The sequence below is a fragment of the Hyperolius riggenbachi genome, chromosome 10 (genome assembly GCF_040937935.1).
Source record: "Hyperolius riggenbachi isolate aHypRig1 chromosome 10, aHypRig1.pri, whole genome shotgun sequence".
In the NCBI taxonomy this organism is placed as follows: Eukaryota; Metazoa; Chordata; class Amphibia; order Anura; family Hyperoliidae; genus Hyperolius; species Hyperolius riggenbachi.
Genome location: NC_090655.1, coordinates 54,688,037 through 54,713,786, shown reverse-complemented (window position 1 = coordinate 54,713,786; position 25,750 = coordinate 54,688,037). Strand labels below are relative to the sequence as shown.

The 25,750-nt window shown below is 44.4% G+C and overlaps 1 protein-coding gene across 14 annotated transcripts in view; it reads right to left on the bottom strand.

The window, feature by feature from the left end:
- Window positions 1–25,750, bottom strand: part of LOC137535751 (VPS10 domain-containing receptor SorCS1-like) — a 1,470,659-nt gene that overhangs the window by 544,760 nt on the left and 900,149 nt on the right. For all 14 annotated transcript variants that reach the window (XM_068257627.1, XM_068257625.1, XM_068257626.1 and 11 more), the window contains one exon: window positions 23,934–24,001. In XM_068257627.1, coding sequence (XP_068113728.1) covers window positions 23,934–24,001 — 68 coding nt within the window. The remainder of the gene's footprint in view (window positions 1–23,933; window positions 24,002–25,750) is intronic.

Below are 25,750 nucleotides of genomic sequence, written 5' to 3'. Positions count from 1 at the left end.
GCATAGGGGAGGGAGGTGGGCCATTAGACACCAGGAAACTGTTTAGGGGAGGGGCCAAAAACATTGAGCTTGGCCCAAGACATGGTCCTAGATGGTAACTTTGAAGACCAGAAAAACAGATAGGTACTTAATTTAACATTAAAAAAGATCAGTAAAGAGGTGTAAATTACCTCTATAAATACATAATCTAAAGAATGAGAATACAGAGTGGGGGTCACATCAAGAGGACTTGATGACGCCATAGTAGAAAACAGATGTCTCTCGCTCCGCAATAGGAAACCCAGATACCATATTGTGGTATAATCAAAGAAAAGGCCCCAAAAGGTGACATATCTCTACATGTGAAGTGACAGTCCTTAATGAACACGTGTTCAGCTCTACCTGCTAACGAGGACCTGTCAGGAAAAGAGAAATTAGCTGCTATTATTGAAATTATAGTTAAGGCATTGATTGGTAGTTTTCTGTCATGTCTTAATTATCCAACGAGAGTTAAGCTTCGCAATTAAGTTGCTGAGCAAAATGACAAAATAAGGCATGAAAAACAGGAAAAGTTAAATTTAATGTAGCTGAAAGGTGAGTTATAGAAGACATTCACCGTCGTCATGACATTTTCTGCCCCTCAGAGCAAGTTTTGTGCATAGATCATTTGCACAGTTATATTTAGTAGTGTAGTCTAGGTTTTTGCAGATTGCATAGGGGTTGGCTTGGCTGACCTAAACTACTAGGTACTTTGACTACAGGCAGTCCCTGACTTACAAACAACAGACTTAGAAACGACTTGCCAATAGGAATGGTACGAAAATGTGATTCTGTAGGAACAAGATAAGACACAGAACATTTATATAGCGTTTTTCTCCTGGGGACTCAAAGCGCCAGAGCTGCAGCCACTAGGGCGCGCTCTATAGGCAGTAGCAGTGTTAAAGCGTAACTGTCAAACATAAAATCAATTCTTTATTTTTACATTTTACATTTTTATTTTTATAGTTAAAATCACGATTACTTTTCTTGTTGATAAATGATCATTCCCCAGTTTACCTGACTCTTATTTGATACACACAAAATTTGGTACACACACAGGGGCGTAACTAGAAATCACTGGGCCCCCCTGCAAAACTTTGAATGGGGTCCCCTCCCACCAAACCTCAAACCTGCAGAGAGCAGAAAGCTTTTTCTCTCCCTGCCCAGACTCCTCAAGCATCACTACAGGACATAGTACTTGGAGAGGTGTAGAAAGGCTGGGGGTAGAAAAGAGCTGTAGACAAAACTCTGCTGAACACTGAATAGAGATTGTCTACAAAACTTTGCATGATTCCTTATCAGTGGCTGAGCAGATGCAGTGATTAGAACAATTATGCAGAGAGCAAAACTCATTTTCTCTACTTGCCCTTAGTTGTCAGTCTCTCCGGACGGGCCCCCTGTGGCTTTTGGGCCTCCCTGTAGCTGCATCCCTTGCAGGGTCTATTGTTACGCCCCTGTACACACAAAGGAAGTTGCAGGGAATGCTGGGTTGTCCTTTTTTGCTTCTCTACTTTCCCCTCAGACTTAACTAATGCAGCCTAATTTTTTTCTGAGATACTATGGCTGACAGCTCCTCTTTAAGGAGTGTCACTCAAGGACTCCTACTGAATAGGTGCTGGCTCACTAAACAGGAAGAACAGATATTCAAACCCAGGTCTCTTGTGTCAGAGGCAGAGCCCTTAACCAGTACACATTATCCAGCCACAGCTACAAGTAAAAAAAAAAAAAAGTTTTCAAAAAGACCTAGTAGTTGTTAAAAAAGTCAATTTTACAATATTAAAAACACAACAAAACAGAACTTTAACTGGTAAAATGACATTTTGCTGTGATACACTGAGGACACAAGGGGGGCAGTATTGACACACTGGGGGGACAGAGGTGGCAAAGGGGGACACTGAGGGTGCAGGGGGTCAGAGGTTACATAGTGGGGTCAAAGGTGGCAAAGAGGGGGGCACTGAAGGAACGGGGGAACAAAGGAGGCATGGGGGGCATAGAGAAGGTACAGGGGCCGGAGATGGCACAGTGTTTCAACTTATGGACAGATTCAGATTAAGAACGAACCTACAGTCCCTTATCTCGTTCATTATCCGGTACTACCTGCACTTACAAGCTACACTTTATTGTGCTTCCTCTTCTTTGGATTGAGTCTACCATTCCGCGAGACTGTCAACTGCACTACAGTTTCAAATAAGAATGAAAACTCCCCAAAGCCCTGTAGATTAAAGACCAGAGAGAAGAGATACGTTTTTAATGGGAGATGATAAAAGTCAGATTTTTTACCTCCTTTTCCATCCAGAACAGAAAAGTTTACAATTTTGATTTATAGAATAATTACACCGACTTCTAAACAGCCTGTGTTCACCAGTCACCTGCTGAATATTGATAATATTAATCAGCTTTACAACGGGCTGTGCTGATTTGCATATTGGCTATAAGATGTGAGAGGGATGATTGGGTGATTTACGTGGCAGCTTCATTAGCTTCCAGACCTCGCAGGATCCCAGCGCTTTTATAGGCCGGTTGCTCTAATTAATGTTACCGTCTTATAAAGCAGTTATTAGAGGAGCGACTTCAGCACTGCAGGTCGTTACAGCATCAAAAGTGTCCAATATCAGAAATGAAGATGAAAACCATGGTAGAAAATGATTAAGCTAAATGTTATTTAACCGCTTCTGGACCGCGCAAATTAAAATCTACACCCTATTTGGGCCTCGTTATCCCTGCCAGGACGTAGATTTCAATCACCGCCGCATGCTACCGCCAAACTCTCACCGCTGCGACACACTCGCCTTGCCCTGATAGCAGAGCTCTGTGAGCCGGTCGGGAGACGATTTCATTGGCTCCTGACCCCGTGATCACTGTGAGCCAACCGCCAATGAAATCATCTCCTGACTGGCTCACAGAGCTCTGACATCATAGCGACAACAGAGAAAGCGAGCGTCAGCGACAAGAAAATGGCAAGATGGACGATAGTGCCGGGTCCTTAAGAGGCCAGAGTCTGCTGTTACTGAAGTGGTTAAGTTCTGGTTTAAAAAGAGATATTTACCTAAAGACATACCTGCCAACATTTGAAAGCTGGAAACCGGGACACTTAGGCCACACCCCCAACCCCCTAGTCACGCCCACCATTTATTTATTTTTAAATAATTATTAATTAATGTTAGTTAATAAATTAACTAAAGGGGAGGCGCGTGAGGGTGCCAGTGGGAGGGGAGGAGGGTGAGAGTGGCTTTGGGTGGGCAAAGAGAGGGGCGAAAAAAACTGATCAAGGCACCAGCCCGGAATACGGTATGCGGCATAGATGGCAGCCGCCATTAAACTTCTCCCTCCCTCCTAATATGTCCCCCAGTGTCCCCTTCCCAACGCAGAACAAAATGGGCAGCGGAGCAGGCTGTAACTCTTACCATTGCCTCTCCGCTGCGTACCGGGATCCCATCTGGTCTTCTAGGCTTCCTGTGACGTCATAGGAAGCAGGAAGCCTAGAAGACCAGATGGGATCTCGGTATGCACAGAGAGGGAATGGTAAGATTCACAGCCTGCTCCGCTGCCCATTTTACTCTGCGGGGGGAAGGGGACGCTGGGGGGCATATTAGGAGGGAGGGAGGGAGAAGTTTAATGGCGGTGTTCCAACATTTTAGCATACCCGACAGAATAGCATACAAATGCTACTGAGCATGAGCAAAGTCATGCAGGTCATAAATTAACCCCATAATCCCCATCAGCAGCACTAACCTTGCAACCTAAGTTAGCTGCATGGGTCCTGGTGTGCAATGTCCACTATCCAAGTGGACATAGAGTTGGAATAAAAAGTTGTCCGAGTGAAGCGAGGACTGAGCCCGCAGCCCAGCGAGCGGGCAAGGGGACACTGATTCTACTAAAAAAGGACAATATTACTATAAATGTATGCTATTCTGTCGAGTATGCTAAAGTGTTGGAACAGCGGCTGCCATCCATGCCGCATACCGTATTCCGGGCTGGTGCCTCGATCAGTTTTTTTTGCCCCTCTCTCCCCAGCGGCCGGGACCTGGGGGGTGGGGGTAGGCAGCGCAGGACAGCGGGACGGCCTCTCAAAATCGGGACCGTCCCGACAAAATCGGGGTGGTTGGGGGCCCTGCCTAAAGAGAAGGAAGCCTCCGTGCTCCAATGTCCCCCCCCCCTTACTCAGCGCGACCTCCCTCGCCATCAAGGTTCTGCTACTCTCCGAATACGGCAGTACAGTAGCCTAGCGTGCATAGGCGCGCATGGGAAGTAGCATGGACCCGCTTGTAGACGATGGAAGAGGAGGTGAGGTGGGGTGGGGGGAGAGAGTGAGGACATCAGAGCACTGAAGGAAGCCTTAATATGATACTGAGTATCTTATTTTGTACCTGAGCTTCAGCTACGGTACACTTCAATGGACACATGACATGATGACATAACTTTGAAAAAAAAGTAGCGTGCTTGATTTATCGAGAAAAAAAGTGTGGCCATGATAACATCTACTTCAAGCTCTTATCAGATCTGCTCTGGGGGGGTCAGAGAGTGGCAACGGCAGGAGGACATAGGAAGCCTCTGCAGGATCCAGAAGCGTCCCTCTTCCTAAGTAAGTATCAATCCTTTTTTTCCCAAATTTGCAGTGGATATAAACTCATAGCTTCCGTTCTGCTCTAAAAAAGATAAGCCACAGCATGATAACCTTTAAAAAAAACACATTTCTTCATTACAATTTCTGGAAATCTTTAAAAAAAAAATCAGACATTTTAACTGGATTAACATTGCAGGGAGCACAGAAAGGCTTTAATTAAGTATTTTCCTGTACAGGCAGGGGGATGGCACTCTCATTCATAGATACTAACGCTAATTATACTCTGATGTTGGTAAACATACACATACAGCTCAGTGCAGTGGTTTTCTACCACATTTATATGTGGAATGAAAATATTTCATTGTGTGCTTTGCAAGAGTTTGGATAAACTAAAGTCGAGACTGGGGTAGACAAACTGGGATGGAGAAAAACATACAACAACTATATTAGAATTCCTCCTAAAAAGGGAGCCTAAACTAAAAAAATGATATGCATTTTTCCTGTTAAAATAATACCAGTTGCCTGACTCTCCTGCTGATCCTGTGTATCTAATACTGGTAGCCACAGACACCTCAACAAGCATGCAGATCAGGTGCTCTGACTGAAGTCAGACTGGATTAGCTGCATGCTTGTTTCAGTCGGGAGACTGTTAGACGGCGTGATCGCCGTCTATTTACATGAACAGCGCTGCGATCAGCATCAGAGCTGTACTGGGGACAGCCGTGTGACACGGCTGTCCTCTCCTGACTGTCGGCGGTGATCGGCTGTCATAGGCTGAAGCCTATGAGAGCTGATCACATGGATTGGCCAGCGGGGGGAGGGAGGGAAGGGGAAGTATATAGAAATTAAAAAAATAGCAAAATTTATTAAAAAAAACAAACACTAGATTACAAATAAACAAACAAATAAATATCCAGGGGGTGATCTGACCCCACCAACAGAGAGCTCTGTTGGTGGGGAGAAAAGGAGGGGGGAATCACTTGTGCTGTGTTGTGCGGCACTGCAGCTTGGCCTTAACCTCCTTGGCGGTTAATTTTTTCTGCAAAAATTGCAGAAATCCAATTTTTTTTTTTTTTTTCTTATGTATCATGTAAAGCTACCAGAGTGGTAGCTACATGAAACTCCACTAGAGGGCGCATGTGTCCCTTTAGTTCGATCGTCGCCGGCAACAATAGCAAACAGGGGAACGCGTATATAACGCGCTCCCCTGTTTGGCTTCTCCTGTCGCCATGGCGACGATCGGAATGATGTCAGACGTCTCCGATCCAGCCCATAGCGCTGCCCGGAACTAATTGGTCCGGGCAGCGCAGGGCTCTGGCGGGGAGGCCCTCTTGCGCCGCTGCGTGCGGGCGATCGCCGCAGAGCGGCGGCGATCAAGCTGTACGCGCGGCTAGCAAAGTGCTAGCTGCGCGTACAGCACTTTACAGTATGAAAATCGCCCCACCGGGGGCTGAGATCTCCTCCTGCGCGGCATAGCCCGAGCTCAGCTCGGGCTTACCGCCAGGCAGGTTAAAGCTGCAGTGGCCATTTTCACAAAAATTAGCCTAGTCTTTAGGGGGGTTTTTCACTGTGGTCCTCAAGTGGTGAAAAGGAAACATCCACGTCCCTTTCAGTTAAGATTCCCTTTAAACGCATCAGAAGTATTTTGCAGAACATCAAAATGCATCTTGTGCTGGCTTGACATTTAAGGCTGCTTTCACAGTGGGATGTTACAGGCGCACGTTAGAGCAGCAATGAAAAAATCAATGGGCTGTTCACAGTGCCCACGTTGCGTTACAGTGTAACGCTGCACCATAACATAACGTACTGCATGCAGTACTTTGTAAGCGGCAGAGCCGCGTTAGACTGTTTGCACATGCTCAGTAACGTTGGGGAGGAGCGGAGAGCGGCCAGGCACATGGCTAATTAATATTCACTGCACTCAGTGACGTGCAGTGTTTACTTCCTGGAGCGGCCGCTCTGTGCGGCGATTGGCCGGCGGGACCACGTGATGCCGCATGCGTCCAAGAGTACGCATCACGGACGCCAGAGTGAGCTGCACAACGCGGCTCACTCTGACGTCCAAAGCAGGAAGCACCAGGCGTTGCGTTAGGGGCACGTTATGCGACCATAACGTCCCCTAAAACGCAACGTCCTGGTGTGAAACCAGCCTAATACAATGATTTCTGATTGGTTGAACTGGTCTACACTGATTGTTAAAGAAGCCAAGGGGCATCACTACAAACCATGCCCCCCCAGTGAAACTTTAGTGGGGTCCCCTCACTGTTCAATAACTTTATTTGCCTACCCTTGGCAGACCCCACTACCTGAGGCTGGGAGCCCATCATCCAAGGGTCACGAAACAAGTGTCACCATCATCATACTCTTCACACCCAAGAAAAAAAAACACCAGATCTGTAGGATGGGAACCTGTTTCAGTGTAAGGGAAGTTTAGTAGGGTCCCCCTGCAGCTGCAGAGGCTCCAATGTAGTTACACCCCTGCAGTGAAGCCAATGGACTAGTTAGTGCGGTTGATACCTCCACTTTCACTAGTGTTCAATTTCTAACTAGATTTTAAAGACTAACCAGCAAGCTCATAGTGAACCAGAACTGATTGGAGTGTGTGAAGGGCTACAATGGTCCTAAAAGCCCCCTTACTAAAATACTAAGTAAAACAAAAGTTTGCATTCTTAAGTTTGCTGTTTTAAGGAAGCAAACTTTTGTTTTCCTTTTAACTAGATTTTGGCATTAAAATGATGCATTGGGCCGCTCCTCCACCCCCCTTATTACACGACCCCATTCTGATTTACTTTCATCTGCTGCCATGTAACCTTTCGGCAGGCCTCCTTCTGATCGCCAATGTCTTTCAGCGCTTGCTGTCGGATACAAATTGCTATTTAAGATGTCTAAATGTCTTCTGCGGCTGATCTAATTTTCTGTCTCCTGCCCGCTCAGTCGAGGGAGCTTTAATCCTCCGTGCCAGCAGATTGTGATGTCAAAGATTACGAGTTCTAAATGCAGAACAGCAGGTAGACTTACAAGTCACCGGCGGGCCTCCCTCCCCTCCCTGCCACACTCTCATCTCCGGCCCTTTGAGTGCCAAGATAACGCACTGGTGAAAAAAAAAATAGAGGCTTACTCCTTCAAAAACAAACCCGTATGTTTAAAGTCCAACTCCGGGCACAGATATCTGATAGCTTACTAAGCAGATGTTGCGCGGTGTTGCCTCAGCAGAAAATCTTGCATTAAAAATGTAGTCATGTTACCTGAAGCCAGTGGGATAATAGCTAACCAAACCCGGGGGGGGGGGGGGGGGGCAATAGTGGCCCGCACCTCCTCCCTCACCCTCCAGTGCAGAATAGCACAGGGAGCACTGTTATCAGGGCTGTTTTTAATCAAAGGCATTCCAGGTCATCGCCTCAAGTGCCATTGGTCCTGGTAGGAGCCATGCCCCTGGATTAAGCCCCTCCCCTGAGTGAATCTCTGCCCTTGGATGAAGCCCCACCCCAAAATGAAGCCCCACCTCCCACGGGTGTTCGATTACGTGCTTCTGCAGCAGGAAGTTTGGTGTACTGAAAAAAATCAGCAGCATCGCCACTCCCTGGAGAGCAGATATCACAAGGTCCAAAGAGCGTAAGTTACAGACAGCCATCACTGTGCCCCTCTGCTCCACATTCCTTCTGTCCCCCCTTCCCCTATGAAACCTTCTGTCCCCGTGCCTCCTTCTGTTTCCCTTTGTGCCTACAGTATAAAGGGAGTCTACTGTTCCACTTGTATTATGTGGCTAACGGACTAAAATGTCACAAGCTGAATTAATTGATATATTCGTAATTACCGCAAAGAAGGGAAAAAACCCAGAACTGCTGAGAAGACAACAAATTTACCTAATAAAAATAGTAAATCTAGAACAGTGGACAGTGTCAGGAAAGGTTTCATCCCGTCAGATTTGTATTGCCATTTTATTTCCAGTCACCCATCACCCTGTAACCTCAGTAGAAATATCGAGATGCAGGAAATGAGCCTTATATCTGGGAACATTCTGCCCTCAGCCTAGGTGGGAAAAATGAACAACATGTAAATAGAATACGGTTAACAGAGCAGCAGATTCTGCAAGTGTTTTGGTTGTGTGCCCTGTATTCAGAAGTCAGAATCAGCAGATTGGCAATAAGCAGAAACCCACACAGACATACTCTAAAGTGGACCTAAACTCTTGCACAGGACAAAAGGAAAACAAAGAAATGCACCCTGTATGTATTTAAGAGAGTTGAGCCTGTCTAATTCCCCCTCATCTGTGACTAATTACAAGTTGTAATTTGATCTCTCAGCTGTGTCAGCTGGCTGCCTGGCAGAGCAGCTAATTTGTAAACACAGGATGTTAACCCTATGTCTGCTTCCATGAAAGGAAGTAGACACACTGCAGATTTATTGCAGGGTTTGCATCAGCTGTAGCAAAGAAATGTTTTTCTTTAACCTACCCAGCATTTCATTTTCCTACAATTTTTGTACCAAAAAGTGGTACATTTATTTTGTTTGCTATATATTGCAAGCACTTTTGAGGAGTGCTTGCAAGTTGTGGTCTTGAAAGCTGTCTGCAAGCATGTGTGCACAATAAAAAAGCACTTTTTAAAATGTTATTTTTTGTATATTTTTTGTGTTTTATTTAACACTTAGACATTTTTTTACATTGGATCCAATACAATTTTTTTTTTAATTTGCAGTCTGATGTTCTGACGCTGAATGCTCCTGACACCAGGGGGCGCACACAGCATTATCAGTGGGACACACCGGGGGACAGGAAGCAGACACAGGAGGAAGTAGAGGAGATTGCCACCGATCCCTGCGAAGTAGATGGGAATACGATCGCAGGGAAGCCGTCACTACTAGTAATTACTGGATGAGCCCGACTCGTCCTTAAAGGGCAACTGAAGTAAGAAGGATATGGAGGCTGCCATATTTATTTCCTTTTAAACAACACCAGTTGCTTGGCAGCCCTGCTGATCTGTATGGCTGTAGTAGTGACTGAATCACACCAGAAACAAGCATGCAGCTAATATTGTCAGATCTGACAATGTCAGAAATCCCTGATCTGCTGCATGCTTGTTCAGGGGCTATGGCTAAAAGTATTAGAGGCAGAGAATCAGCAGGACAGCCAGGCAACTGGTATTGTTTAACCTCCCTAGCGGTATTGACAGTTATACACGTCAATACAAAACATGCTGTGAACAGTGTAAACGTGCATACACGTCAATACTCTCCTGCACTGTATACTAGACCCTTGATTGACACCTTTTGTCAAGTTACAGGGGAAAAAAAAAGGTTATGAAGAATAATTGGATCACTTTTGCACAGAAATCCTGGGGGAATCGATTGCCAGGGAGGCTAAAAGGAAATAAATATGGCAGCCTCTATATCCTTCTTACTTCAGTTGCCCTTTAAAGATTCCAGCTATTTTTTAGGATGAGTCAGGCTCATCCTTAACGTTAGGAAGGTTGAAGGTTATTATGCTGTTGCTCATCTTTCAGATAGGAAGTTCTGAGTTCAGGTCCTTTTTCAATATGTTAACCAGGGCTCCAGCTTTCTTAAAAAAAAAAAAAAAAAAATAGAGAAAGAGCGCCTAATAACTGCATAATCGCACAAGTTGTGAACATGAATCATTCAAGCAGGGTACTTATAATTAGAAAGAGCCAGGTATATCCAGCGATCATTAGGAGTCCTGATAAGGGATAAACTACAGATAGGAGCTGCGGTGAAGGTAAGAGACTCTTCTTCTCTCTGCAGAGAAATATCAGCTCAGCCTGCGATGGATCCTGACCTATTGATCTGCTGTGCTTTGCTTCTTGCAAAACGCTTTGAAATATTTAAAAAGCCTGCGTCTGTAAAAGTTATCAGACTGGCATTTTGTGTATCGTAACCTTCAGCTAATCTAACCGCAGCATTAAAGTTTCAGTCTCAAGCTAACCTTCCTTTCTTCTTCCTAAATTCCATCATAAGGAGGATGATAGAAGAAAAATGATATATACTGTGTGTTTTATATATATATATATATATATATATATATATATATATATATATATATATATATATATATATATATATATATATATATTTTGCATCCATTTTGTTTTGTTGCAGTCATATTCCAAAATGGATTACAGCAAAACTGAAGCAAAACAAACGTATAAGATAAAGAATTGTATGTTTAGTACAGCTACAAAATAAAACATTAGGAGCAAAGAAAAGAGTCTCATAATGTTTCCCAGAACACAGAGTTAAAAAAAAAAAAAACCTGCAGTGTTTATCTAAGGAAAGAGCTTCTCTGAGCTATTCAACTCAACTTGGTCAAATACAGCCCTGTTTTCTGAAGCACTTACACAGCCAAGAAACAGAACTTTCCTGCAGTAAAACATTATCTCAAGCTGTCTTTCACTAATGGGGCATTATTTCTGCTCTATTTTATAGCTTAACTTGTTGTCGGCTGAGTCGCGCCGGTGGGCGTGGCCGCGGCGGTAGCCCCAGGACCTGCTAATGCGATCTGTGTGAAGTCTTGGGGCGGGGATTGGCAGGAGATCACATGCGCATCTCTGCTGTAATCAGTCTCCCAGCGGCGATTGCCGTCTATTTACTCCATACAGCGCTGCGATCTAAAGCAGCGCCCTACTGGGGACAGCCATGTGACACGGCTGTCCCCTTGGCAGGCTCAAGGGTGATCCGCTGTCATAGGCTAAAGCCTATGACAGCCGATCACAGTGATTGGCTGGCGGAAGGGAGGGAGGGAAAGAGGGTTTGAAGACAAAATAAAAATACCAGATTTTATTTAAAAAATTTACAAATATTTGTTAAAAAAATAAAATAAACATCCTGGGAGTGATCATAGCCCACCAACAGAAAGCTCTGTTGGTGGGCAGAAAGGGAGGGGGGGAGGAATCACTTGTGTGCTGTGTTGTGTGGCCACGCAGCTTGGCCTTAAAGCTGCACTGGCCCAATTTGTGAAAAATGGCCTGGTCTTTAGGGGGGGGTTAAGCTCGTAGTCCTTAAGTGGTTAAAAGACAGAGTGTGGTTTTAAAACTGCAACTGTGACAGTATAAAGTTATAAACAAACAAAAAAGATATAACTGAAAATAAAACATAAGACTCTTTTCTTTGCTACTGATGTTCTAATCATTATTCATTCTACACATACATTTCATTATATTGTACATTTTTTTCGCTTCAGGTTTGCTTTACATTCATTTTTTCCTCATTCTACACACTACACTCCATAATGACAACATGAAAAGTTTACATGAGGTTTTTCAAATATAATAAAAATGTAAAAAAAAAATAGAAAGCACATGTGCATAAGTATTCCTATCCTTTGCCATGAAGCTCAGAATGAAGTTCAGGTGCATCCTGTTTCCCCGATCACCCTTGAGATGTTTTTGCAGCTTAAGTGAAGTCCATCTGTGGTAAATTCAATTGATTGGACATGATTTGGAAAGCAATACACCGGCCTATATAAGGTACCACAGTTGACAGTTCATGTCCGAGCACAAACTAAGCGTGACGTCAAAGGAATTGTCTGTAGACCTCCAAGACAGGATGTTCGAGGAACAAATCTGGGGAAGGTTACAGAAAAAAATTCTGCTGCTTTGAAGGTCCCAATGAGCACAGTGGCATCTATTATCTCCAAGTGGAAGACGTTCAAACCACCAGGACTCTTCCTAGATCTGACCGGCTATCTAAACTGAGTGATGAGAGGAGAAGGGTAGGTGGAAGGTAACCAATAACCCAATGGTCACTCTGACAGAGCCAGGCGGAAGCCCTCCATAAAAGGCACATGGCAGCCCACCTGGAGTTTGCCAAAAAGCACCCAAAGGACTCTCAGACCATGAGAAACAATTTTTTTCTGGTCTGATGAGATAAAGATTAAACTCTTTGGAGTTAATGCCAAGTGTCACAATTGGAGGAAACCAGGCATCGTTCGTCACCAGGCTAATACTATCCCCTACAGTGAAGCATGGTGGTGGCAGCATCATGCTGTGGGGATGTTTTTCAGCGGCAGAAACTGGGAGACTAGTCAAGATAGAGGGAAAGATGACTGCAGCAATGTAGAGAGACGTCCTGGGTGAAAACGTGATCCGGAACGTTCTTGAACTCCGACTGGTGCAATGGTTCATCTTTCAGCAGGACAAAAACCCTAAACACACAGCCAAGATGTCAAAGAAGTGGCTTCGGGACAACTCTGTGAATAACCTTGAGTGGCCCAGTGAGAGCCCAGAGTTGAATGCCATTGAACATCTCTGGAGAGATCCAAAAATGGCTGTGCACCGATGCTTCCCATCCAACCTGATTGAGCTTAAAGCGGAATGAAACCCAGCATTTCTTCTTTGCTCAAAAAAATTATTTACAGCATATTATATACTACCACCATTTTTTATTTAACTAGAACAGCATTCAATTAGCTAAACACAGAGCTTTAAAGTTCAGTGCAGAGAACTCTGGACGCATCCGAAGTGTAGATAATGTTATCTTGTGCTTACCTAATGGTATCAAGTGAGGAATGTGAAAACATTCTCTAACTGTGCAGAAGCTCCTGGACACAGAGAAACACTGAAAGCATTTCTGCCTTCAATACAACATGAATAAAATCAGTTATGAATAAAATGCAAAGGCAGCTCTCAAAACAAAAAACTGTACTTTTGGGAACTTGCAATTACTAAAAGAATAATAATATGTATGAACAAATGCAAATATGATAACCGTATGGCATATAAAAAGTAGGAAAACATGTTTTTATTGAATATTATAAAGCAGAGGGACACCAAGAGCCCCAATAGTGTAATTCGTCTTGGGGACAACAAAATAAATGAGAAGTTAAAATTATACTTACAAACCAGGGTTACCAATAGGCAACCACTGTATAGGCAGGTGGGGAGAACAATCCTGACCCCACTCAGGAATAAAAAGTCGCTCTCTGTAGACAGGAAATTAGGGTAACAACCCTCAACCCAGGGTGGACTCAATGTAGTGTACAAGATACAGAGGTGCCAAAAGAATAAAAGGTAATTAAATGAACTTAAAAAACCAACTGGTTAAACAGAGGAGGCAGCGGTGGTCTCGCTGATATAATACAGATGCTGTGACTCCTACTGTATTTTGCCTGAGGAAGCGGGATGTATGGCCCATGAAACACGTTGCATTGTTTTTTGGAGTTCCGAATAAATTGTTGACTGTCTGAATCGCAGTCCTTGCCTGTGTCTGTTTGGAGGGGGTAAGACCACCGCTGCCTCCTCTGTTTAACCAGTTGGTTTTTTAAGTTCATTTAATTACCTTTTATTCTTTTGGCGCCTCTGTATCTTGTACACTTATTGAATATTATGTCAGGGTTTTATACCGCTTTAAGAGGTGCTGCAAAGAGGAATGGGTGAAACTGGCCAAGGATAGGTATACCAAGCTTGTGGCATCCTATTCAAAAAGACTTGAGGCTTTCAATCCTGCCAAAGGTGAATCCACAAAGTATTTACAAAAGGCTTGGTTGAAAATAAACATAAAAAATAGCTGACACAAAACTTCTAATAGGTAGTCATTTCAGTACTAGCAGTGGCGTAGCTAAAGAGCTGTGGGCCCTGATGCAAGTTTTACAATGGGGCCCCCCAAGCACTCCACACATAATTTATATGGCGCAACCAAAATCTGCCAATGGCAACTACAGTGTCAGAGGTGCAAGTAGAGGATGGGGAACAGTTTGTTAATGATTACCACTATTCAAAGTATCTATAGAAGTGATTATTATGAGCACAGGACCAATAGAGAGCTAATACTGTAGTTGAGAAAAGGCCCTTTGGGGCCCCTCTGGCCCAAGGGCCCCTGATGCCGTCGCTACCTCTGCACCCCCTATTGCTACGCCCCTGAGTACTAGTACCAGGGAAGAAGAAGGCGGCAAGATTTTGTTGTTTTACATGTTGCCCCTCCATTCTGTGTTGGAGCTTCCACATCCTCTGCGATTTATATTTTATGAAGCCAGGAAATTAGCTAGAGACTCTGCAGCGACAGAGGCCTGGTTCAAAGTTTTTCTGCAGGATCTCGAGGTGCGGCAGAAGCGATAGCTCAAAGAGACAGAGTGAAAACACAGCGTGAAGCAATTCCCGGTGTAGGCTGCTCCAGTCCCACGCTATCCCCGCATGGGATCACCAACACACAGATACATTGGCCTACATTAAGAGCAGCTGCGATTCTGTGTGCTGACAGATGCTGCCTAGAAGGGTTGATTTTTGGGGTTTTCTTTTGGTGTGAAGCAGGTAAAAAGGGCGCCGGAAGAGCCCTGTTAAAAACGCACCTGCACAGTTAAAAGCAGTAATTAGAGGCTATAAATGGCGCCCGGAGACAACCGAGATTTATAGTCGCTATTTACCATCATAGCCGTTTGTTACCATTTATAGCCACCAATCTTGGCATTTAAAGTGTGCCTGAGATGGTACACCGTGCCTAATTTATACTTACCTGGACCTTCCTCCAGCCCCATGAAGAGCATGGACCCCCCTCCCCGGCAGCTCCATTGTCCCAGGATTGCATGCGGTATCTTCCAAAGTCGTGTCCAGTCGTGGGGCTCTGCTCCTGTGCAGTCTGGCCACGCACGCCCGTGGCACTCCTGCTGCACCCGGCAGCGTGAAGGGGGGTGGGCGTGTGGCTGGGCTGCGGAGGCGAAGAACACCACCACTGGTTAAGATACCCTGGGTGATCCTGGGGCAACGGAGCAGCCGGAGGGGGGGCGGTAAGGGAGACTTCGATGCAAAAAGGACTTTGGCAATTCTCTGTGTTAAAGCTGCCACCAGGGCCGGGCTGAGGCAGAGGTAAGAGAGGCTTTAGCCTAAAGTTGCAGTGTAGGAGGGGGCGCACAACTCACTCAGCTACCATTCCTCTATTGTGCTTGAAGCAGAGAGAAATAAGAAAAAGGGGATACATGGCAGTGACGGCAAGCCACATAACTACAGATTAAGGTGATGGGGGCGGGTGGGGGCCTCTTTGTCTAATAGCAATCAGTGTGTGACGGCTGGGGTGGGAGGGATGGAGGGGCGCACTTTGGTGTCTCAGCCTAACGGCCTGTTTCCACTACACACAGATTGGATGCAGAATGGATGCAGTATAGATACAGAAAAACTGACTCCAATGAATGCCTATGGGAAAATCTGCATCAGAAAAATTGCGTTTAGTGGAAAGAGGCCCATAGGCATTCATTGGAGTCAGTCTGCATCCATTCTGCATCCAGTCTGCGTTTAATGGAAACAGGCCCTTAAGTGCTGGAGGACCTTGTCCCTGCTCTGGCTGCCACAGTACATCCTACCTCACTCAGAGGATTCTCTCACAGACTGCACCATTCTGAGAACCCTTCCTATCTCCTCCTGTTTTATAAGAGTTCTTGAAGGCCTGAGGCAGTCCTGCATTATTTCTAGAAACTTCCTAGGAAGTTTATCTCAGACACTGTTGCATACCTCACAACTTTTTGAGATCAGAAAGAGGGACACTTAAGCCATGCCCCTGCCACACCCCTGATCACGCCCCCATCACATCCCTAGTCACGGATACCATAAAGATTTCATAAGAAAAATATGTTTTATAATTCAAACCACACTGGTCCTTTCTATCCTGGTTCATTTTCCTTCATATTATATGCGCTTTGAGTCCTATGGGAGAAAAGCGCTTTACAAATGTTATTGTATTGTATTGTATTGTAACATTTTAAAATTAGTAATATATCAATTTAAAGGATAAGAATAAAGTTTAGAGTCAAACATTTTTTAATAGAGAAATTAATATATTTGCATAGAAAGAGGGACAATGTCCTGAAAGAGGGACACATGAGGAGGAAAGAGGGACAGTTGGGAGCTATGCTGTTGATAAATCTGCCCCACAACCCCTTGTGATCACAGAGTCATGTGAGGCAAAGCAACATCGATTACGAACAGTTGGAGAGATGTGTTTGATTGGGTTCTGGGTACAGCAGTGGGTGTGACTGTTTTCATGATTACCATTATGCAAAGCACACACACAAGGTTCATTGCACAATGTATTGTCGCAATCATTGAAACAAAGTACTCTACAAAATAGTACGGACTTAATAGAATGTTTATTCCAATGTCAATTCAAAGGCTGTTAACGCACGAGAATCTTAAAACAATGATTAGTAAAATGAATGACAGATTGTGAGGTTAATACCTTGATACATAATAATGGATGTACATGTGTTATCAAAACAACAAAAAGCGCTTTTCTCCCTGAGGACCCAAAGCATGTAAGCTTGCCTCAGATTAGTACATAGTGATGTGTACAGGGAAAAAGTTATGTGATCATAAACGCCAGACTAAACAGGTGGCTTTTCAGAATTGAGTCTAGGGTTAGTGTGTGTCTATGACTGAGGCTTAAAGTGGAGCTGAACTCTTGCACAGGACAGAAGGAAAACATATAGAAATGCACCCTATATGTATTTAGAAAGTTTAGCCTGACTAATTCCCACTCATGTGTGACTAATCACACATTGTAATTTGATCTCTCAGCTGTGTCAGCTGGCTGCCTCAGCAGATAAACTAATTTGCCAACACAGGATGTTTACCCTATGCCTGCTTCCATGAAAGCAGGAAGAAGATGCATTGCAGATTTGTTGCCGGATTTGTATTAGCTTAAACAAAGAAATGTTTTTCTTTAAAGTGAACCTGAGCTGGTACACTGGCCCATATTGAGGCCTCTTGCACACTGCTCGCGATTCCGATTCAGATTCCGCTTTTTCATCAGTTTTTACATCCGATTCAGATTCAGATTTGCAGTGTGCAGGGAGCAAACTGCAAATCAGAATCTGAATCGAATGTAAAAACTAATTAAAAAACGGAATCGGAATTGCGTGCAGTGGGCAAGAGGCCTTATACTTACATCATGGAGCATCCTCTAGCCCCTTGAGCACTGCGGCCTCCCTCGCCGTCCTCTTTTTGGTCACTCTGTACTCCAGCAATAACTCCCAGTAATCAGAGCAACCGTGGGCATCTGCACATGCCCCCCAGCCACCCGCACACCCCTCATCGCACTCCTGTCCCCTGAAGCATTCTGTGCCTGCGCAGGTGTAGAACGCCCCATTGGACAGGAGTGTGGCGGTGGCGCACGGGAGGATTATCAGGAGTCGTAGTGTCAGGACGGAGGGACCTAAAAAGGACAACGAGGGGCTGGAGAAAGCCCCAGGTAAGTATAAATAGGGGCCAGCGTACCATCTCTGGTACACTTCAAAGGCTGCTATGCGGTTTATCTTTCAGAGCAGAGGTCCACTTTAATAAGCCAACATTCATTCAATCTCTGATATGAAACAGTTTGGGTTTGCAAGCCTTTCCCGAATGATAATACAAGATTTTTGCACCGAGACACTTTGGTTCTGCATTTTCCTGCAGTTTTAGTAAATCTCTCCCTCTATATTTCCTTTTTAATGTAATATAGCTCATTATTCTTCATTAGCTCACTGTCTTATGATTATGATTGACTATCTATCATCCTGGGAACTGCCAGATAAGCACCTGGTGACCCACTAACAGGCATCAAAATCATGCCTATGATTGGAACAAGCTCTCAATTCTACGGATAAAGAGAGTGAAGTGAAAAGAATATATATCATCACTGCTGTCATAGCCTAGAAACTTTCATAATCGGTGGTATTTCATTTGGGAAAAAAAGGACCTTAGATACAAATCAAACTGTGATTTTTTTTCAGTGATTCCTAAAGGGCGACTATAGTTACAAATGTCAGTAGACAGTACAGTTATGCATTCCCCTCTTCAGTTCTGCATGACAATTCTGAGCAAGAATCTAAAGGACAACTGATGTGAGAATGAGAATATGGAGGCTGCCATATTCATTTCCTTTTATACAACACCAGTTACCTCGAAGCTCTGCCAGGTCATGACATCATACTGTGGGAGGGGTTTCGCCACAATATCAGCCATACAGAACCCCCTGATGACCTATCTGAGAAAAGGTAAAGATTTCTCCTAGGAAAGGGGGTATCAGCTACTGATTTGAATGAAGTTCAATCCTTGGTTAAAGTTCCTTGGTTAAAGTTCCGCTCCGTCATCAATCTCCCAGCGCGATCACTGCTAGGAGACAGACGGCGAAACTGCTATTTACAACGTACAGCGCTGCGATCTAAGGCAGTGCTGTACTGGGGACAGCCGTATCACTTGGCTGTCCCCCTGGGAGGCTCAGGAGCGATCAGCTCTCATAAGCTGATGCCTACGACAGCCGATCGCTATCACTTGCTGGTGGGGGGAGGGGGAAAAACTAGGTTATTTTATACAATAAAAAGAAATAAACATTGTGGGAGTGATCAGAGCCCACCAACAGAAAGCTCTGTTGGTGGGCAGAAAAGGGGGGGGGGGGGTAATCACTAGTGTGCCGAGTTGTACGGCCCTGCAGTAGGCCCTTAAAGCTGCAGTGGCCTAATTTGTAAAAAAATAGCCTGGTCACTGGGGGGGGGGGGGGGGGGGTAAAGCCTGTGGTCCTTAAGTGGTTAAAGGATACATGTAAGGAAAATAAAGTGTCTGCCTTCGGAGAGCGAAGCCTCTGAGTCTTCCAGAAGCTCATCCCATCCTTCTTCGCTGGGCTGTTCCAGCGCAGCATCCCCTAAAATACCGGCAGCAAGGGCTTGTCGACTGCTTGCGCATGCGCAGTAGTACAACCCCACTCAAGCTTCGGAGGAAAAAGCAGAGCCTAATTACAGTGCAAGCCATCTGCACACTATTGCAGTAGCACGGACCTGATCAGTCTTGGCTTTGGCCTTGGCCTGGTGATATGGCCTGGCAGTAGAGAGACTCACCTACCCTACCCGTGAAAATCCACTTTTCCCCCCTTATTTCTTGACTTTCAGTTGATCCTTTTCCCAGGTACAGCTAATGTTTTAGCAATCAGTCGGATTAGTGGCGATTTTCATTCTGTGCGTAGCTCTAATTTTCAGTTCTTAGAACGCCTGACAAGTGAAATAATCCCTCTCAGGATTGGTGTCTCCCCCAGAGAAGTGTCACATCCACACTCTACATCTCTGCGGCGCAGCTATTAGCGCAATTATTGGTTCCACTTCCTGCACGAGGCCCACTGAGCGGCAGCAGCTAATTAATCTCTCATTAGTCGGCGGTTACAGGTAAAATGTCACAGAAGATTCCTTGCATTATAAAAATAGAGCGTTCATGAAAAATGCATTAAGGTACCGCATTGGATATGGATAGCACGGCTCTGAAGGCTCCATTAGTATCCTGGATACATACAGATAAAAGAACCTCCATGTTACGGCCTCTGTTGATCAAAAATGGAAGTGCTGAAAAAAAAGCTCCTCATTCAACTTTAGGGGTGTAACTACAAATCATGGGGGCCCCAAAGTTCACACTCTTCCCTTTGCCTACCCCCCGGTGACCCACGCAGCCTAGGGGGCCCATCCTGCCCAATGGGGCAAATCCTCCTCCATACTACTGTACCCTTTGTTTTTCCAACTCTAATAGTAGCCATACATTTAATGATTTTTGCATTGAATGACTAAGTGGTCGACTTTATTGAATAATCAATTACAGTGTGGTTAATCTACTAGTGGCCCACACACTACAAGCAAAATCCAGTGCAATTCTCCTTTAAAATCGATTTGAATGTTGTTGAGCCTCCATGCTTTGAAACCAAAAATGGCTTCTGTGTTGATCAAAATCATGTGAACATGATACTATTCCTGTACGATTAATCAATAACTTCCACCCTGCTCCATCGACAGAGTTGGTCGATATCAGCCAATTTTCATCAATGAGGCAGATGAAACATAACCAATTCTACCCTGATTTGATAAAAATCGATTGATCAATCGTACAGCAAAATTGCTAGAGGTTTAGCCACCATTAGATATTAAGGCTAAGGGGACATGGTCCCGTTCCCTTCTACTATGTCCAGTGCTCCTCCAATCTTACATTGCAAGTCTTATGGGCTTTGGCCCACGGGAACATGATTACCATGGCAGATGCAATGGGGCAGATGCAATGGGGCCCATAGCCAAGGGGGCCTGGTGGTTGTGACAAGCAACAAGGAGGTCCACTGTGGACTGTGGAATGGTGCTTCATGGAGACCCACAGCAGATGTCCTGAATTCCAGAGTCATTAGTGGAGCACTGGAGGGAAGTGACATATTTCTTTGGGCTCCACCAATGATCTACTTTCCTCTTAGCGCACAGGTATCGAATTCCAGGCCGGGAGCGCCAAATCCATGCCAGTGTTTAGGATAGACTGAGAAAGAAGAATGTGTTCTACCTGATGGACCACGACTTTCCTGATTCAAACCCATCAATTAATTTGAGCGGTGTCAAAAATGTGTGAGGACCTTGGCCCTCGTAGGACCGGTTTGACATACCGGTTCTAGAGTAATCATATCCATGACTACAGTGCCCTTTTTTGTCATGTGATGAGAGAAGGTGCTGTAATCATAAAGATGGAGATGCATGGTGAAGACCGGAGAGGCGAGTCCCTGCTCTCTACCATTATGCTCACTTACTCTGCATATGGTGGGCTAATCTGGCTACCTATACTGGGGGGCTACTGTATTTTGTTTCCCTTATCTTTTAACCCTGGTAAACATGCAATTTGAAGGAAGGAACACAGACTACTGTAGAAGGACAAGGACCCTACCCCATAAAGTTTATAGTCTAAAGCCTGGTACACACATCAAATTTGAAATGGTCAATGATTGGCCAATTGTAACACTTCCATGTAGTATGAGAGCTCACCTGCACAATATGCTCCTAGTATTAAAAATCTGATAAGCCCTCATACTACATGGACATGGTAAAAATTAGCCAGTCATTGACCTTTTAAAATTCGAGGTGTATACCAGGCTTTAGTCTATACACCTCATGTGGTATGGTCCTCATCCCTCTTACTGTAATCCAGTGTTCCTTCCTTCAGATCACGGGTGTAAAACTCCAGTCTTTGAGGAGTGGAGAGGGTTGGGGGGATTTGGCTTTTGGCCTTCTACAAAAAGCGAATGGCTTTGGTTCTACATAGCTTAACTGAATACTGTGTAACAACTGTACCTTAGAAGCCTTATCAAAGTTTATTTCTCCTTTATGCATTATTTATAAGAGCTAAACATTCCAATGAAATCTGTCCTATCAAAACCCAAAGACCTCTTTAGGACAGTCAGTGCATGCTGGGTGATCAGTGCCACGCGGTACACCCTGATCTCAGCAGCGTTAATCAGTGTAATGGACAAGAAGCGGAGGTCATGCTTTCAGCCCTGCACTCGGCCAATCATCATTAGGTCTCAGTACACAATGTAGAAAAGCATGAGTGATTGTGAGCACAGAGCCAATTACAATTACAAAGCTACAGCGCACTGGGAAGTCTCCGGACCAGTATTATCCTCTAGCTGCTTCTCCAGAGGTCGGGATGAACTGACCTGGAAGTAAGTGGGTGGCCACACAGAAGTCAGGAATCTGCAGAATCTGAGAAGGAACTGATTTCTAAAGCCTGTATCACAAATGGCAATCACAGATGCAGCATAACAAGGCTAGGAAGCTAGAAGCTATTGCTGGGTGTGACAGCGAGCAGCATCTGCATTCAATAACACTGCATCGAAAATAGGATTTTGTCGGAGATGCCGCTTTACCGCAACTTTATAAGTTTAGACAAATCAACAAACTTTTTTTCAAGTCTTGATATCGGTAATCAGAATTTTCTGAAATCGGATTTAACGGAATCAGTAATCGGCATTTCCGACCAATCCCTAACAACATGAATGAGAAATGGAAACCGAGCCACCAAAAGAATAAAAATATCTTAAAACGTTTAAAGTTGAGGAGGTTGTGGTGAACTTAGCTCCTCCAAGAAGACACAAGATAATGCCGATGTGTTTTCAATAAAGCAATTCAGAGAAGTGTTTAGATAAATTGCTTTATTGAAAACACATCGGCATTATCTTGTGTCTGCTTGGAGGAGGTAAGTCCACCACAACCTCCTCAATTCTAAAACATTTTTATTCTTTTTGCACCTATGTTTCCATTTCACGTTGTACAAGTCCACCCTTGGTGGAGGGGTATTGCCCCCTTTTTCTTGATCTACGGAGAGCGACTTCTTAATCCTGAGTCGGGACAGGTATCATCTCCCCACCTGCAGTAGTTGCCTATGAGATGACCCTGACTTGTGAGTATATTGTATTTACACCCTCATCTACCAGTACATACTACTATAGAGATAGGAGGAGAGGAGCAGCATATACTGATAAAGAGAAGCAGTTGTAATAAGTTTGATAAAATCATCATCTGCAATTTTGGGGCACATTACCTCATTATTTTTCTTCAACAAAAGTAGAGTTTCAATTTAATTAGCTAATCATTTATAAAAAACAATTTGCTTTATGATTAGGCCAGCATTTCCCTTTAAGTTGTGAATGAGGAGCTTTTCCCCGGAATACAGATGAGTTTTCATTGGAGAAATTGATCATTGCTAGAGAGATTTAAAGAGGAACTTTAATCCAGGATTGAACTTCATCCCAATCTGTAGCTGATACCCCCTTTCCCACGAGAAATCTATATCTTTTCTCAAATAGACCATCAGGGGGGTGTGTATGGCTGATAGTGTTTTGAACCCCCCCCCCCCCCATAGTATGATGTCATGACCATGGTCCTGACAGGTTCCGGTCTGTGAACCTCATTGCATTGTGGGAAATATAGGTGGTGTGATTTATATATATATATATATATATATATATATATATATATATATATATATATATATTTATTAAAACAAATAAATAGTAAGATATATAAATAAAAAATAAAATAATAGGATATAATAGGATATATAAATATATTTTAGCCTATCATATCAGTGGGAGTGTTTATAGATAATGGCAGTTGGTGCTGTTTGTTTCTCCCCCCTGCCAGCAGTAAAGATGATGGCCTGCAAGCTCACAGTGGATCAAACAACATGGATGCATTATACAGTGTAAATCAATCATTTCATGTTCTATCTTTAGTTTTTTTAACTTTTCACTTTGCAATTTACTCATTTATTTTTTCCCCTACGACTATCTTTCGGTAAGCTTCCTCTTTAAACTTCCTCCCACGGTGAATCAGAATCATTTAAGGTGTTGGACGGGCAGACACAATGAAACACGATAGGTGTCTCTGGTTACGGCACCTCTGGGGCTGAAATGTTTCAACAACGAACAAGCCAATGAAACACTTCGGCTGCACAAGAGAGAAGAGACAATGAAGGCAGCCCGGGGACAGCTGTCATCCAATGTCCCACTTGTCCAATTACACTGTGTTAAGAGCGCTCCGCCACCAAATTCATCTTGAAAGTAACTGGGCAATTAGAATCTTAGTTCAAGCACGTACCTCCACAGCGAGCTCTCCGTGATGCTACCCAAGTTGTAATCGTACAGCTTTGTCAGGATTAGTATCACCTGCAGGCAACAAGAAGAGAGAGAGAGAGAGAAACTCAGCTCGGTCTGAAACAATTACTGTCTGCTCACTGCAGAATGGAGATGACCCGCGGGGGGTGTTAGCATTTGCTTAATGGGCGCGTAATACAAATGAAACAGACTGGAGATGGCTGTAAAGCTGATGGAGATGGACGGGGATGGTTAATAGGCAGAGAGGAGGATGGAGAACAATTTGTTGCATGGGTGATCGATTGGCAACATGATGTAGTGTATGCAACAACAAGGAGACTGGGCACAGCTGACTTAACACAAGAAAACAAAACAACCAAAGAAACAAAGAATAGAACTGAAAGGTGGTGAGAGAAACAGGAAAAGCGAAGAACCAAAGAGCCAGGGAAAGAAAAAAAAAATGTAAAACAGAGAAGGAAAGAGGAAGTGAGAGGAGAAAAGATGCAGGGGAGAGGGAGAGAGGAGAGTGGGAAGAGGAAGGAAAAAGGATGGGAAGAGGAAAGGAAAATGATGGGAAGAGTAAGGGAGAAGAATGGGAAGAGGAAGGAAGAAGGATGGGAAGAGGAAGGGAGAAGAATGGGAAGAGGAAGATAGAATAAAAAAGAGAAAGAAAAAAATGGGAAGAGGAAAGGAGAAGAATTAGAAGAGGAAGGGAGAATAGAAAACGGAAGGGAGAACTATGGGAAGGGTGCGAGGAAGATAGAAGAATGAAAAGAGTAAGTGAGAAAAATGGAAAAGGGAAGGGAGAAGAATAGGAAGAGAGAAAAATGGAAAGAAGAAGAAGAGAGAAGAATGGGAAGAGAAAGGGAGAATAATGGGAAGAGGAAGGGAGAAAATGGGAGGAGGAAAAGAAGAATAGAAAGAGGAAGGGAAAAGAATGGGGAGAGAAAGTAAGACCAAAAGGAAGAAAGAAGAGTGGAAAGAGGAAGGGAGAAGAATGGGAAGGGTAAGAGGAAGAGAGAAAAATGGAAAGTGTGAGGAAACGCGGAAAAGCCGCCGTCTCTCGAGGTGAGGCGGCTGTTTCCGCGTCCAGCATGGTGTCACAACGCGGAAAAAACGCCGCATGCCGCATGGGCAGTGCGGCGGAATCCGCATTGGTAATGGCGGAATCCGCATCAGAGGCGGCCCCCGCACTAGATACATTGCATGACAGTACTGGTGTGGCTGGGACTGATAGTCCACCAGGATTCAGACTTACACGCGCGCGAGCACAGAGGCAGAGTTTAAATAGCAGTTAGAAGGGTGTCGGCTGACCAGCTGGGTCAGCTGACAAATTCCACTGCTCTCATTGGACCAGCAATTAGGGAGGTCCTGGGAAGGTCCTAGAGTATATATACTGCTGGTTGTTCACTTGCTCTTTGTCTGGCGTGCGATCACATATGTGGGAGCACTCAGACCTGTAGTCAGATCCTTAAGTGTGCCGGGACCAGCTGGAGCTGTAATCCTACACTTAGCTAGACTCTGTTGATAGCTAAAGTACTAGTTTGATTGTGATTATATGTTATGACTTTTGCCTGCTTTGACTATCCTCCTGAACTCTGATCTTGTACCTCGATATTTCTGATACTCTGTTGCCGAACCCCGGCTCGTTCCTTGACTCTGTTTCTGCCTCCTGATTTTGTACCCCGATATATCTGATACCTCGTTGCTGAACCCTGCCTGTACTTTGACTCCGCCTTTGCCTCCTGATCTTGTACTTTATCTGTCCGTGTGTGTACGACCTGGCTTGTCCGACCTCGAGAACCGACCTTACCGTTAGAG